Source organism: Erpetoichthys calabaricus, chromosome 11 (assembly GCF_900747795.2).
Source record: "Erpetoichthys calabaricus chromosome 11, fErpCal1.3, whole genome shotgun sequence".
NCBI lineage: Eukaryota > Metazoa > Chordata > Cladistia > Polypteriformes > Polypteridae > Erpetoichthys > Erpetoichthys calabaricus.
Genome location: NC_041404.2, coordinates 147,597,122 through 147,609,303, shown reverse-complemented (window position 1 = coordinate 147,609,303; position 12,182 = coordinate 147,597,122). Strand labels below are relative to the sequence as shown.

Below are 12,182 nucleotides of genomic sequence, written 5' to 3'. Positions count from 1 at the left end.
ATCTACATGCTGTCAAATAAACGAACCACACACCGTGGCGCAACGTTAGGGGCATCGCCTCTGGCGCTGACGTCCGAGGTTCGATTCCCGAGAGGGAGTGCAGTGGAGTGTGTACACCTGATGAGCCCAGAATGAGGGCGAAACACGTGTCGTGTACTCTTTGCATTTATTTGACAGTAAACTATTTCAACCATTCTATGATCTGCTCCTCACAAACTGAGGGCACCGTGGCGGATGTTAGCAGATTGCTGGCCAACCACAAGCGTTACCTGGTAGGTAACCACCCATACAATCAGATTGTGACACAGACTACGAATGCCGTGAATATATATATATATATATATTATATAAAAAAGATTAGGCAATGCTAAGTAACAAAGAATAAGGTAAGGTCCAATGGCCAAGACGACAGAAAAAAACAGAAAAAATCTCCAGAGGGCTGGAAAAAAGAAAAAAAATTCTGCAGGGGTTCCGAGGCCACAAGACCACCTAACCCTAACCTAACATAAATGATCTCAATCAGTCCTGGTGATTTTCAGGCTTCGCATGGAAGAATTAGATGATGATGATGGTCATGTGGACCTCTGTGGACATGGCCACAGAAGTACATTATTTGCAGACAACTCTCTCTCTTTGTTAATCAGGTTTCTCAGAGGCCAATAATCAGGTCATGTGCGCCGATTTTCTACTTTTGCATTACCAGGGGTGTCGAACTCCGGGCCTGGAGGGCCGCAGTGTCTGCAGGTTTTCATTCTAACCCTTTTCCTAATCAGTGACCAGGATTCACTGCTAAATAACCTCCTTTCCCTTCATTTTAATGGCCCTGTTTTTAAGGATTCAGACCTCTGAATTGATTAGTTTATTTATTAAATGACAGCCAAACAGAAATGAGATGTGAAACGAGCCAAAAGATGATGAGCTAAACTGAAACGTCAAACTCCAACCAATTTCACTCCAACCAGTTTCTTAATGAGAAGCCAATTCTTGCTGTTCATTAAACTTGTTATTTAATTCTATGGTTTGTTGCTGCTCTCATTCTCCCACAGCAGACATTTCCAAAACTGTTGATTTTCTGATTTTTCTAAGAACACCGTTAAAAAGTTTGGGTGACCTCAGAGATCAACCTTACTGAGACCTCCACCTTTCTTTATTTTCACATATTGTGTGATGGACACAAGTGAGCGGCTTATTTCGTGTCTCATTATTGTTTGGCTTCTAATTAAGGGAAAAGAGACAACTAAGGGGCCTGAGTCAAGTTAATTAAAACTAAAGAAAAAGAATTTAATTAGCAGCCAAAAATGGTCACTAATGAAGAAGATGGTCAGAATGAAAACCTGCAGCCACTGCGGCCCTCCAGGACTGGAGTTTGACATCCGTGCATTAGACTAACCAGTGGGCGACGCACACATACAGACAGAAAACGCAGAGTCATCTACACGAGCAACGCCACATTCAAGTCAGCCGAGCAGCCTGCCTCCTTCAGATCCGATGAACCAGCCGGCCTCCTCCTGCCCGCATCTTCAGCCCATTTGCTGATTTCAGATTGGCCCACAGACCTGACTTTGCGTTGCTGCCATAAAGAAAGGCAGCGTGCTGTCTGCGTGCAGGGATTTTTTTTTTTTTTGTTGTTGGTGTTCTGACAAAAGAGATGCAACACCCGCTGAACAGCAGGCAGGAAATAAGTCGCTGAGGCAAAGAAAAAAGAAAACACAAAGGCCTTTGACGTGAAGAAATGTAAAATGATACAGTACAATAAAGGAAAATTATAATAAAAAAAGCTTCACGACTATAGGCACGCAGAGCTACTGTAGATGGCATCACAGCTACTGCCCACCAACATGTAGAATTGATTCTACTCTCACAACGATTTCTAATTTGTAGAGGAAACTATCTGCTAAAAGGAAGCGGAAGGCTGAAAAGTAGAAGTTAACCGAGCTTTGCTCAACTCCACTACCCGTCTTGTTTTTTTTTTCTTTTACATTGAAGAGTGCATTAAAGAGGTGGGCACTTCGTCTTGCGAAACGTGACCCAAAAATCTCACAAGACGAGCGCACCCACGTGTAAAACGTAAAGGCGGACCACACACTGCAGACATTTTTTTTTTCCATCTATGTATGTCATTTTTTGGTTAGCCATTACACAAGTGAATACCACATACTAACGACAAGGAGATTTCAACTTCCACATTTCTAATTCAGAGCTTTCATCGTGCACTTGTGACAATTAGAGCAAAGCTGTTTTAATAATAATATCATAAATATTAAAAAGGTGGTGACATTTTTACGTTTTTGTTCCTTTATCCAATGCAACTTACAAATCTTACGTGTGTAAATACAAAAGGAAAGGAACCATAAAAGGCCTGACGGTGTGCCATGAAGTAACAGCTAGATGATGAACTCAGTCATCTGGTACATAGGAGATGAACTAGGGTCAGTGTAATAACAATAACAATAATAAATAAATAAATAAAAATAATATTATTATTATTATTATTATAGATAGATAGATAGATAGATAGATAGATAGATAGATAGATAGATAGATAGATAGATAGATAGATAGATAGATAGATAGAAGGCACTATATAATAGATAGATAGATAGATAGATAGATAGATAGATAGATAGATAGATAGATAGATAGATAGATAGATAGATAGATAGATAGATAGATAGATAGATAGATATGAAATGCACTATATACTAGATAGATAGATAGATAGATAGATAGATAGATAGATAGATAGATAGATAGATAGATAGATAGATAGATAGATAGATAGATAGATAGAAGGCACTATATAATAGATAGATAGATAGATAGATAGATAGATAGATAGATAGATAGATAGATAGATAGATAGATAGATACAGTGGTGTGAAAAACTATTTGCCCCCTTCCTGATTTCTTATTTTTTTGCATGTTTGTCACACAAAATGTTTCTGATCATCAAACACATTTAACCATTAGTCAAATATAACACAAGTAAACACAAAATGCAGTTTGTAAATGGTGGTTTTTATTATTTAGGGAGAAAAAAAAATCCAAACCTAGTTGGCCCTGTGTGAAAAAGTAATTGCCCCCTGAACCTAATAACTGGTTGGGCCACCCTTAGCAGCAATAACTGCAATCAAGCGTTTGTGATAACTTGCAATGAGTCTTTTACAGCGCTCTGGAGGAATTTTGGCCCACTCATCTTTGCAAAATTGTTGTAATTCAGCTTTATTTGAGGGTTTTCTAGCATGAACCGCCTTTTTAAGGTCATGCCATAGCATCTCAATTGGATTCAGGTCAGGACTTTGACTAGGCCACTCCAAAGTCTTCATTTTGTTTTTCTTCAGCCATTCAGAGGTGGATTTGCTGGTGTGTTTTGGGTCATTGTCCTGTTGCAGCACCCAAGATCGCTTCAGCTTGAGTTGACGAACAGATGGCCGGACATTCTCCTTCAGGATTTTTTGGTAGACAGTAGAATTCATGGTTCCATCTATCACAGCAAGCCTTCCAGGTCCTGAAGCAGCAAAACAACCCCAGACCATCACACTACCACCACCATATTTTACTGTTGGTATGATGTTCTTTTTCTGAAATGCTGTGTTCCTTTTACGCCAGATGTAACGGGACATTTGCCTTCCAAAAAGTTCAACTTTTGACTCATCAGTCCACAAGGTATTTTCCCAAAAGTCTTGGCAATCATTGAGATGTTTCTTAGCAAAATTGAGACGAGCCCTAATGTTCTTTTTGCTTAACAGTGGTTTGCGTCTTGGAAATCTGCCATGCAGGCCATTTTTGCCCAGTCTCTTTCTTATGGTGGAGTCGTGAACACTGACCTTAATTGAGGCAAGTGAGGCCTGCAGTTCTTTAGACGTTGTCCTGGGGTCTTTTGTGACCTCTCGGATGAGTCATCTCTGCGCTCTTGGGGTAATTTTGGTCGGCCGGCCACTCCTGGGAAGGTTCACCACTGTTCCATGTTTTTGCCATTTGTGGATAATGGCTCTCACTGTGGTTCGCTGGAGTCCCAAAGCTTTAGAAATGGCTTTATAACCTTTACCAGACTGATAGATCTCAATTACTTCTGTTCTCATTTGTTCCTGAATTTCTTTGGATCTTGGCATGATGTCTAGCTTTTGAGGTGCTTTTGGTCTACTTCTCTGTGTCAGGCAGCTCCTATTTAAGTGATTTCTTGATTGAAACAGGTGTGGCAGTAATCAGGCCTGGGGGTGGCTACGGAAATTGAACTCAGGTGTGATACACCACAGTTAGGTTATTTTTTAACGAGGGGGCAATTACTTTTTCACACAGGGCCATGTAGGTTTGGATTTTTTTTCTCCCTAAATAATAAACACCATCATTTAAAAACTGCATTTTGTGTTTACTTGTGTTATATTTGACTAATGGTTAAATGTGTTTGATGATCAGAAACATTTTGTGTGACAAACATGCAAAAGAATAAGAAATCAGGAAGGGGGCAAATAGTTTTTCACACCACTGTAGATAGATAGATAGATAGATAGGAGTGAAAGGCACTATATAATAGATAGATACTGTAGATAGATAGATATGAAATGCACTATATACTAGATAGAGAGATAGATAGATACTTTATTAATCCCAAGGGCAAATTCACATAGTACATTTTATTTCTATAGCACCTTTTCCTTGCTCATGATATTAACCTCCTTAATTACTGGGCTGATTTTTAAACAGTTAGCCTTTAAAAATGAGTACAGATAACAAGGGTGACAACAGGGCAGAGGCTACAGCACCAGTCAAAAGTCTGGACAGACCCTGAAATGTACACAGTTTTTATTGACTTGAACGCTGCCAAGACATTACTAGTATGTAAAATGGCTCTTACTGCTTGAGATGTCTTAAAATATTTCATTTATTATTCACATATAGTCTCATTTTCAGCAGCCATTCCTCCAGTGTCCTAATGGTCATTTTAAATGCTAAATGGTTATTAGAGAAACCTTAGTAATTGCATTAGCACCAATGAAATCTCTTATTCTGTTCACTTGGTCTGCAAAGTACGGGGATCCCTACAGTTCAGTTCTGGGTTCAAAAATGGCCAAAATGAAACAGCTTTGTCCAGAAACACATCAGACTATTGATATTTGGCAGGATGAAGGTTATTCCATGTGACAGACTGCTGAGAAACCGACGATTTCATACAGGGGGTGTCTATTACGGTCTTGAGAGGAGATGGCAAACCAGACCTCTAACTAGGATAAGGAGAAGAAGGGAAAGGCGCAGAGGAATAAACTGCATCAGAGTGTGTAGCGTGAGGAACAAATGCCTTACAGGTCCTCACTTGGCTCCTTCCTCACATACACTCCAGATACCAGTTTTGCTAGCAACACAGAAAACGACGACTCCAGGCTGCTGGCCTTTGAGGCAGAGGTTCAAAGAAAGAGCTGTACGTGAAACTGGCAAATAAAAAGTAAAGGTTCAAATGAGCAAAAGAGCTCAGACGGTCAGCTGTTGCAGATAACTTTAGTATTTATTGATCTCATGCTATTTGTTCCTGGTTTTCCTTTTAGCAGTTAGCATTTTTGTTTATTTCATTCCTACTTATTTTTTCTTATTCTAATTCAGAGCTTTGTGTTTCATGTATTAATCTATCATTCGATGTCTAAGGTTTGATATTAGTTTGTTCTGTGCTTTTATTCTTTTTGTACCCTTTTGAATATTTGTAAAGCACTTTGAGGAAAGGTGATATATAAATAATAATCCATCCAACCATCCATTATCCAACCCGCTGAATCCTAATGCAGGGTCACGGGGGTCTGCTGGAGCCAATCCCAGCCAACACACCTGGGAGGGCCCACCAGCCCACCGCAGGGCACACACACACACACACACCCACATACCAAGCAGGTTAGGTGCATTGGCGATCCTAAATTGTCCCTAGTGTGTAGGTGTGTGTGTGTGTGTGTGTGTGTGTGCCCTGTGGTGGGCTTGTGCCCTGCCCGGGGTTTGTGTTGGCTGGGATTGGCTCCAGCAGACCCCTGTGACCCTGTAGTTAGGCTATAGCGGGTTGGATAATGGATGGATGGAAAACCACACTTATATTAAGTTAAAAAGTGTACCAAAAAGTAAAAAATAAGTCTCTCATACATCACTTGTAAAATAAAAGCATTGGCACTTTTAATCAATCAATAATTTCACTTAAGATGGCATTTAAGTCTTCAATCTTCCTCACGAATGATTTAAGATATGAAGAGGTAGGGAAGGGACGGTGAAGGTGGTAGGGATGAGAACGGCGCCCATACACATGCGCCACACGGCCGCTGCCGAGAGTTGATTCTACAATAAAATAAAATAAAAAGAGGAATAACCTTGGAGGTCGAAAGCGGATAGTAGACATCACGTAGAATATGAGTACCAAACTTCAGACAAACCAACAGCCATGGTAGCGTATTATATATAAAGATTACTATTATTACCATTTTTCTATCTTCCAGGCCATCAGACCTTACTTTATCCTTTGTTACTTAGTATTGCCCAATCTTATTTTTATATTTCTCTTTTTTCATCTTGTAAAGTACTTTGAGCTCCATCATTTGTATGAAAATGTGCTACATAAATAAATGTTGTTGTTGTAGTTGTTGTACCAGTTGGGACCAAACCATGGGCGGGATGTTCATAACAAAAAAAAATTAATAAACAACAATAATGTAAAAGAAGAATCCATCAGAATGTAAAGCTGATGGCAAAAAGGGCCAGTTCCTACATGTGCATAACTAGCACCGTCTACTTGAAAACACAAATTAAGCAAAACATTTCTATATATAGTATGGCCCCTAGCTGCTACGACACACCTTCTCTGAGCAAGAGAGCGCACACAATGCAGGCAATTCCTTTAAATTCCAGGTGTGAATAAACGGCACGCGGGCGACAAAAAAACTTGTTAAGAGTGGTGCTCCACTGGGGTCAGTGCTAGTGGGGGGCCGCTGTTTTTTTTAATATACAGTATAGAAATGATTTGGATGGGAATATAAGTAACAAGCTGGTTAAGTTTGCAGATGATACCAAGATACAGTGCATCTGGAAAGTATTCACAGCACATCACTTTTTCCACATTTTGTTATGTTACAGCCTTATTCCAAAATGGATTAAATTCATTTTTTTCTCAGAATTCTACACACAACACCCCGTAATGACAACGTGAAAAAAGTTTACTTGAGGTTTTTGCAAATTTATTAAAAATCAAAAAACTGAGAAATCCCATGTCTATAAGTATTCACAGCCTTTGCTCAATACTTTGTCGATGCACCTTTGTCAGCAATTACAGCCTCAAGTCTTGTTGAATATGATGCCACAAGCTTGGCACACCTATCCTTGGCCAGTGTTGCCCATTCCTCTTTGCAGCACCTCTCAAGCTCCATCAGGTTGGATGGGAAGCGTCGGTGCACAGCCATTTTAAGATCTCTCCAGAGATGTTCAATCAGATTCAAGTCTGGGCTCTGGCTGGGCCACTCAAGGACATTCACAGAGTTGTCCTGAAGCCACTCCTTTGATATCTTGGCTGTGTGCTTAGGGTCGTTGTCCTGCTGAAAGATGAACCGTCGCCCCAGTCTGAGGTCAAGAGCGCTCTGGAGCAGGTTTTCATCCAGGATGTCTCTGTACATTGCTGCAGTCATCTTTCACTTTATCCTGACTAGTCTCCCAGTTCCTGCCGCTGAAAAACATCCCCACAGCATGATGCTGCCACCACCATACTTCACTGTAGGGATGGTATTGGCCTGGTGATGAGTGGTGCCTGGTTTCCTCCAAACGTGACGCCTGGCATTCACACCAAAGAGTTCAATCTTTGTCTCATCAGACCAGAGAATTTTCTTTCTCATGGTCCGAGAGTCCTTCAGGTGCCTTTTGGCAAACTCCAGGCGGGCTGCCATGTGCCTTTTACTAAGGAGTGGCTTCCGTCTGGCCACTCTACCATACAGGCCTGATTGGTGGATTGCTGCAGAGATGGTTGTCCTTCTGGAAGGTTCTCCTCTCTCCACAGAGGACCTCTGGAGCTCTGACAGAGTGACCATCGGGTTCTTGGTCACATCCCTGACTAAGGCCCTTCTCCTCCGATCGCTCAGTTTAGATGGCCGGTCAGCTCTAGGAAGAGTCCTGGTGGTTTCGAACTTCTTCCACTTACGGATGATGGAGGCCACTGTGCTCATTGGGACCTTCAAAGCAGCAGAAAATTTTCTGTAACCTTCCCCAGATTTGTGCCTTGAGACAATCCTGTCTCGGAGGTCTACAGACAATTCCTTTGACTTCATGCTTGGTTTGTGCTCTGACATGAACTGCCAACTGTGGGACCTTATATAGACAGGTGTGTGACTTTCCAAATCATGTCCAGTCAACTGAATTTACCACAGGTGGACTGCAATGAAGCTGCAGAAACATCTCAAGGATGATCAGGGGACACAGGATGCACCTGAGCTCAATTTTGAGCTTCATGGAAAAGGCTGTGAATACTTATGTACATGTGCTTTCTCAATTTTTTTATTTTTAATAAATTTGCAAAAACCTCAAGTAAACTTTTTTCACGTTGTCATTATGGGGTGTTGTGTGTAGAATTCTGAGGAAAAAAATGAATTTAATCCATTTTGGAATAAGGCTGTAACATAACAAAATGTGGAAAAAGTGATGCGCTGGGAATACTTTCCGGATGCACTGTAAGTGGACAGGCAGATAATCTCAAATCTGTTGAATTATTACAGAGGGACTTGGACAGCAGACAGGGTTGGGCAGATTTGTGGAAGATGAAATGTAATGTCAGTAAATGTAAAGAATTACACATTGGAAGTAAAAATGTGAGGTGTGAATACACAAAGGGCGGTCAGAAAATCGAGAGTCCACCTTATGAGAAGGATTTAGGAGTCATAGTGGACTCGTCACTATCAACTGCCAGACAGTGTTCAGAAGCCATTAAGAAGGCTAACAGACTGTCAGGTTATATATCGCCTTGATGTGTGGAGTACAAGTCACAGAAGGTTGTGCTCAGGCTTTATAACACACTGGTGAGGCCTCATCTGGAGTACTGGGTGTAGGTTTGATCTACAAAAACGACATGGCAGCACTAGAGAAGGTCCAGAGAAGAGCAACGAGGCTGATTCAGGGCTACAGGGGGTTATTTAATTGTGAAGAAAAATTAAAAGAGCTGAACCCTTTCAGTTTAAGAAAAAGAAGATAAAAAGGAGACCTGCTTGAAGTGTTTAACATTATGAAGGGAATTAGTCCAGTGGATCGAGCCTGTGAGTTTAAAATGAGTTCATCAAGAACACGGGGACACAGCTGGAAACTTCTTAAAGGGTAAATTTCACAGAAGGGGCCTGAGTTGCCTCGAAAGCTTGCATATTGTAATCTTTTTAATTAGCCAATAAAAGGTGTCATTTTGCTTGGCTTTTCTCTACACAACATCAGGACGTTTTTCTTTACACAGAGAAACACGGACACACGGAATATGCGACCATGTAGTGTGGGAGACAGCAGGAGTTTAGCAACTTTCAGAACTCAACTTGATGTTATTTTAGAAGAATTAAGTGGATAGCATTGGGAGCTGAATGGCCTGTTCTCATCAAGATTGTTCTAACAACACTGAAAACATGGTGGAATAAACATCAGACCTCAGTGACCACAGTTTAGTTTAAAAAGGTTCAGGAAATGGAAGGACCGAATGTGGGACTGGTTATGCCGATTTGTGATTTTTGTTAGAAAGGAGCTCCAGTTAATTCTGAATACAATAAATAAATATCCATGCCATTATGTCTCTGCTCCACAAGGCTTACCTGGACAAAGCTGGCAGAACTGTAAGGATGATGTTTTTGCATTCTCTAGTGCCTTCAAGGGCGGCACGGTGGCACAGTGGTAGCGCTGCTGCCTCGCAGTAAGGAGATCCGGGTTTGCTTCCCGGGTCCTCCCTGCGTGGAGTTTGCATGTTCTCCCCGTATCTGCGTGGGTTTTCTCCCACAGTCCAAAGACATGCAGGTTAGGTGCATTGGCGATTCTAAATTGTCCCTAGTGTGTGCTTGGTGTGTGTGTGTGTGTGTGTGTGTGTCCTGCAGTGGGTTGGCGCCCTGCCCAGGATTGGTTCCTGCCTTGTGCCCTGTGTTGGCTGGGATTGGCTCCAGCAGGCCCCCGTGACACTGTGTTCGGATTCAGCGGGTTGGAAAACGGATGGATGGATGGATGGATGGATGGATGGATGGATGGATGGATGGATAGTGCCTTCAATACCATCCAGCCATCCCTGTTAAGGGGTCAACTCAGAGATACGATGGAGTCCTGGATAAAGACTATCAGTCTGTGAGACTCCTGGATTGTGTGAACAACACTGGAGCACCTCATGGAAGAGGCCAGTCTCCTTTTCTGTTCACCATGTACACCTCAGATTATAAATATAACACAAGGACATATCGTTTGTGGAGCTTTTCTGATGATTCTGCACTAATGGGGGAGATCTTTGTTTCTTGATGCTCAAAGAACTACTTGCATCTTAAAATCAGGAAACCAAAGGCTGCTTCAAATCCACAGCAATACGCCTGTATAGTGACACTGTAACTGCCAAGCCATGACTTTTTAGTTTTCTATCATCCATCCATCCAGAATCCTAACCAGCCAACATAGGGCACAAGGCAGGAACCAATCCTGGGCAGGGTGCCAACCCACCGCAGGACACACACAAACACACCAAGCACAGGACTTTGGGTGGAAACCCAAGCAGACACGGGGAGAACATGCAAACTCCACGCAGGGAGTTTCCCGGGAAGCGAACCCAGATCTCCTAACTGCGAGGCGGCAGCGCTACCCACTGCGCCACCGTGCCGCCCGTTTTCGTTTGTTTTTTTGTCATAAAGCAATATTAGAATTACTTATTTATTATCGAGTTTATGGAAAAAGACAAATTTCCCCAGGAGACAAAGTTCTATCGAATATGAAAACCATTTTCGGATAGTGTGTGGAATGAAATACTGGTTCAACAATTTGTAATCTAGGAATAAATCTCGGGAGTTAAATCGGTTTCCGGTTATCCTCACCAAAAAAAAAAGTTAACTCTGATGCTGGTTTGAATGAAGCAGTGGCTAAATATTTTAGTGATTTTTAATCTTGGATAGACCCATCAGTTAAATCCAGTTATGATCCGCGTTAGAACTTAGGACTACTTAAATCGTTTTGTGGGCGTAATTTGAATGAAGCCGAGGTTTTGTGATCTGCTTTAATCATATTTAATCTTGGAACTCATTTCAATAAAGCGTCGGCTTCACTGATTTCTGTGTCTGGTGGAGTTTAGTCTCGGATTTCGGAGCCCGTTGGGCATGCCGCCCCACTGCCCATTCAGCCTTACCAATCGTCTCCTGTATTCATTTCGGATCAGACAATAATTTCTGGATTTATTTAGTCGAACATACGCTTATTTCTTCCTATTGAAAATTTGCATCCCAGTTATCAATATTACGTACTTCGAGAAGTTTTGTGAGGGTTTAAAAACCTTCACAAGAAGCGCGGAGTGGAAATTGGAATGTAAGTCAAGGGGCACATCGATGTCGCAAAAACGACGAATCAGATCCAGAAGATACGCGGCTACTAACTAGAGCAGCGGCAAGAGAGATAAGAAACCGGAGATGTTCCGAGAAATACGCCCCCCCCCCCCTTTGTCCACCAACCGAGCAGTCAGGTGAGCAAACTGGGATGCCGCACGGAGCAAAGATCACGGCGATCAGGACAGCCACACATTCACCAAAGCAGCTTTCAGGAAGTTGCACTGAGACACCGCACATTCCAAGCGCTCCTTCCTGCCTCACGCACGTACCTCTTTCTTGCTTATCTTCGGGGTTGTATTTTTGAATTTGGACGCTTTGAAGCGATTCATCTTTTCCTACGCCTCGTTTCCTGCGGGTTGCACACTTGAGCCGGGTGGATACAACTTGAACTGCCGCCCGCCGAAACTGTGCTCAGCCCCGTTATGACAGCTCTTAAAGATCGATGCGCTCTGTGATCGACACGAAGACTCTCAGCCTGGCAGTGTGTGGGAGCGCCTCGTGCACGTGAGTTTAGTAAAGAGGACTCGGGGAGCGGCACGGCCCCGCCCCCCTTGCCCAGGAAAATCCTCAGTGGGTACGAGAAGCAGTAGCGCTAGAGAAATAAGAGACTGGGGCGGGAGCGTGGGCAAATGGATCTCTCCG

At 42.3% G+C, this 12,182-nt stretch overlaps 1 protein-coding gene across 1 annotated transcript in view; it reads right to left on the bottom strand.

The window, feature by feature from the left end:
- Positions 1 to 12,182, bottom strand: part of coro7 (coronin 7) — a 389,354-nt gene extending 377,172 nt beyond the window's left edge. The window contains 1 exon segment of the mRNA XM_028814299.2: positions 11,810 to 12,182. Coding sequence (XP_028670132.2) covers positions 11,810 to 11,869 — 60 coding nt within the window. The 5' untranslated portion in view covers positions 11,870 to 12,182.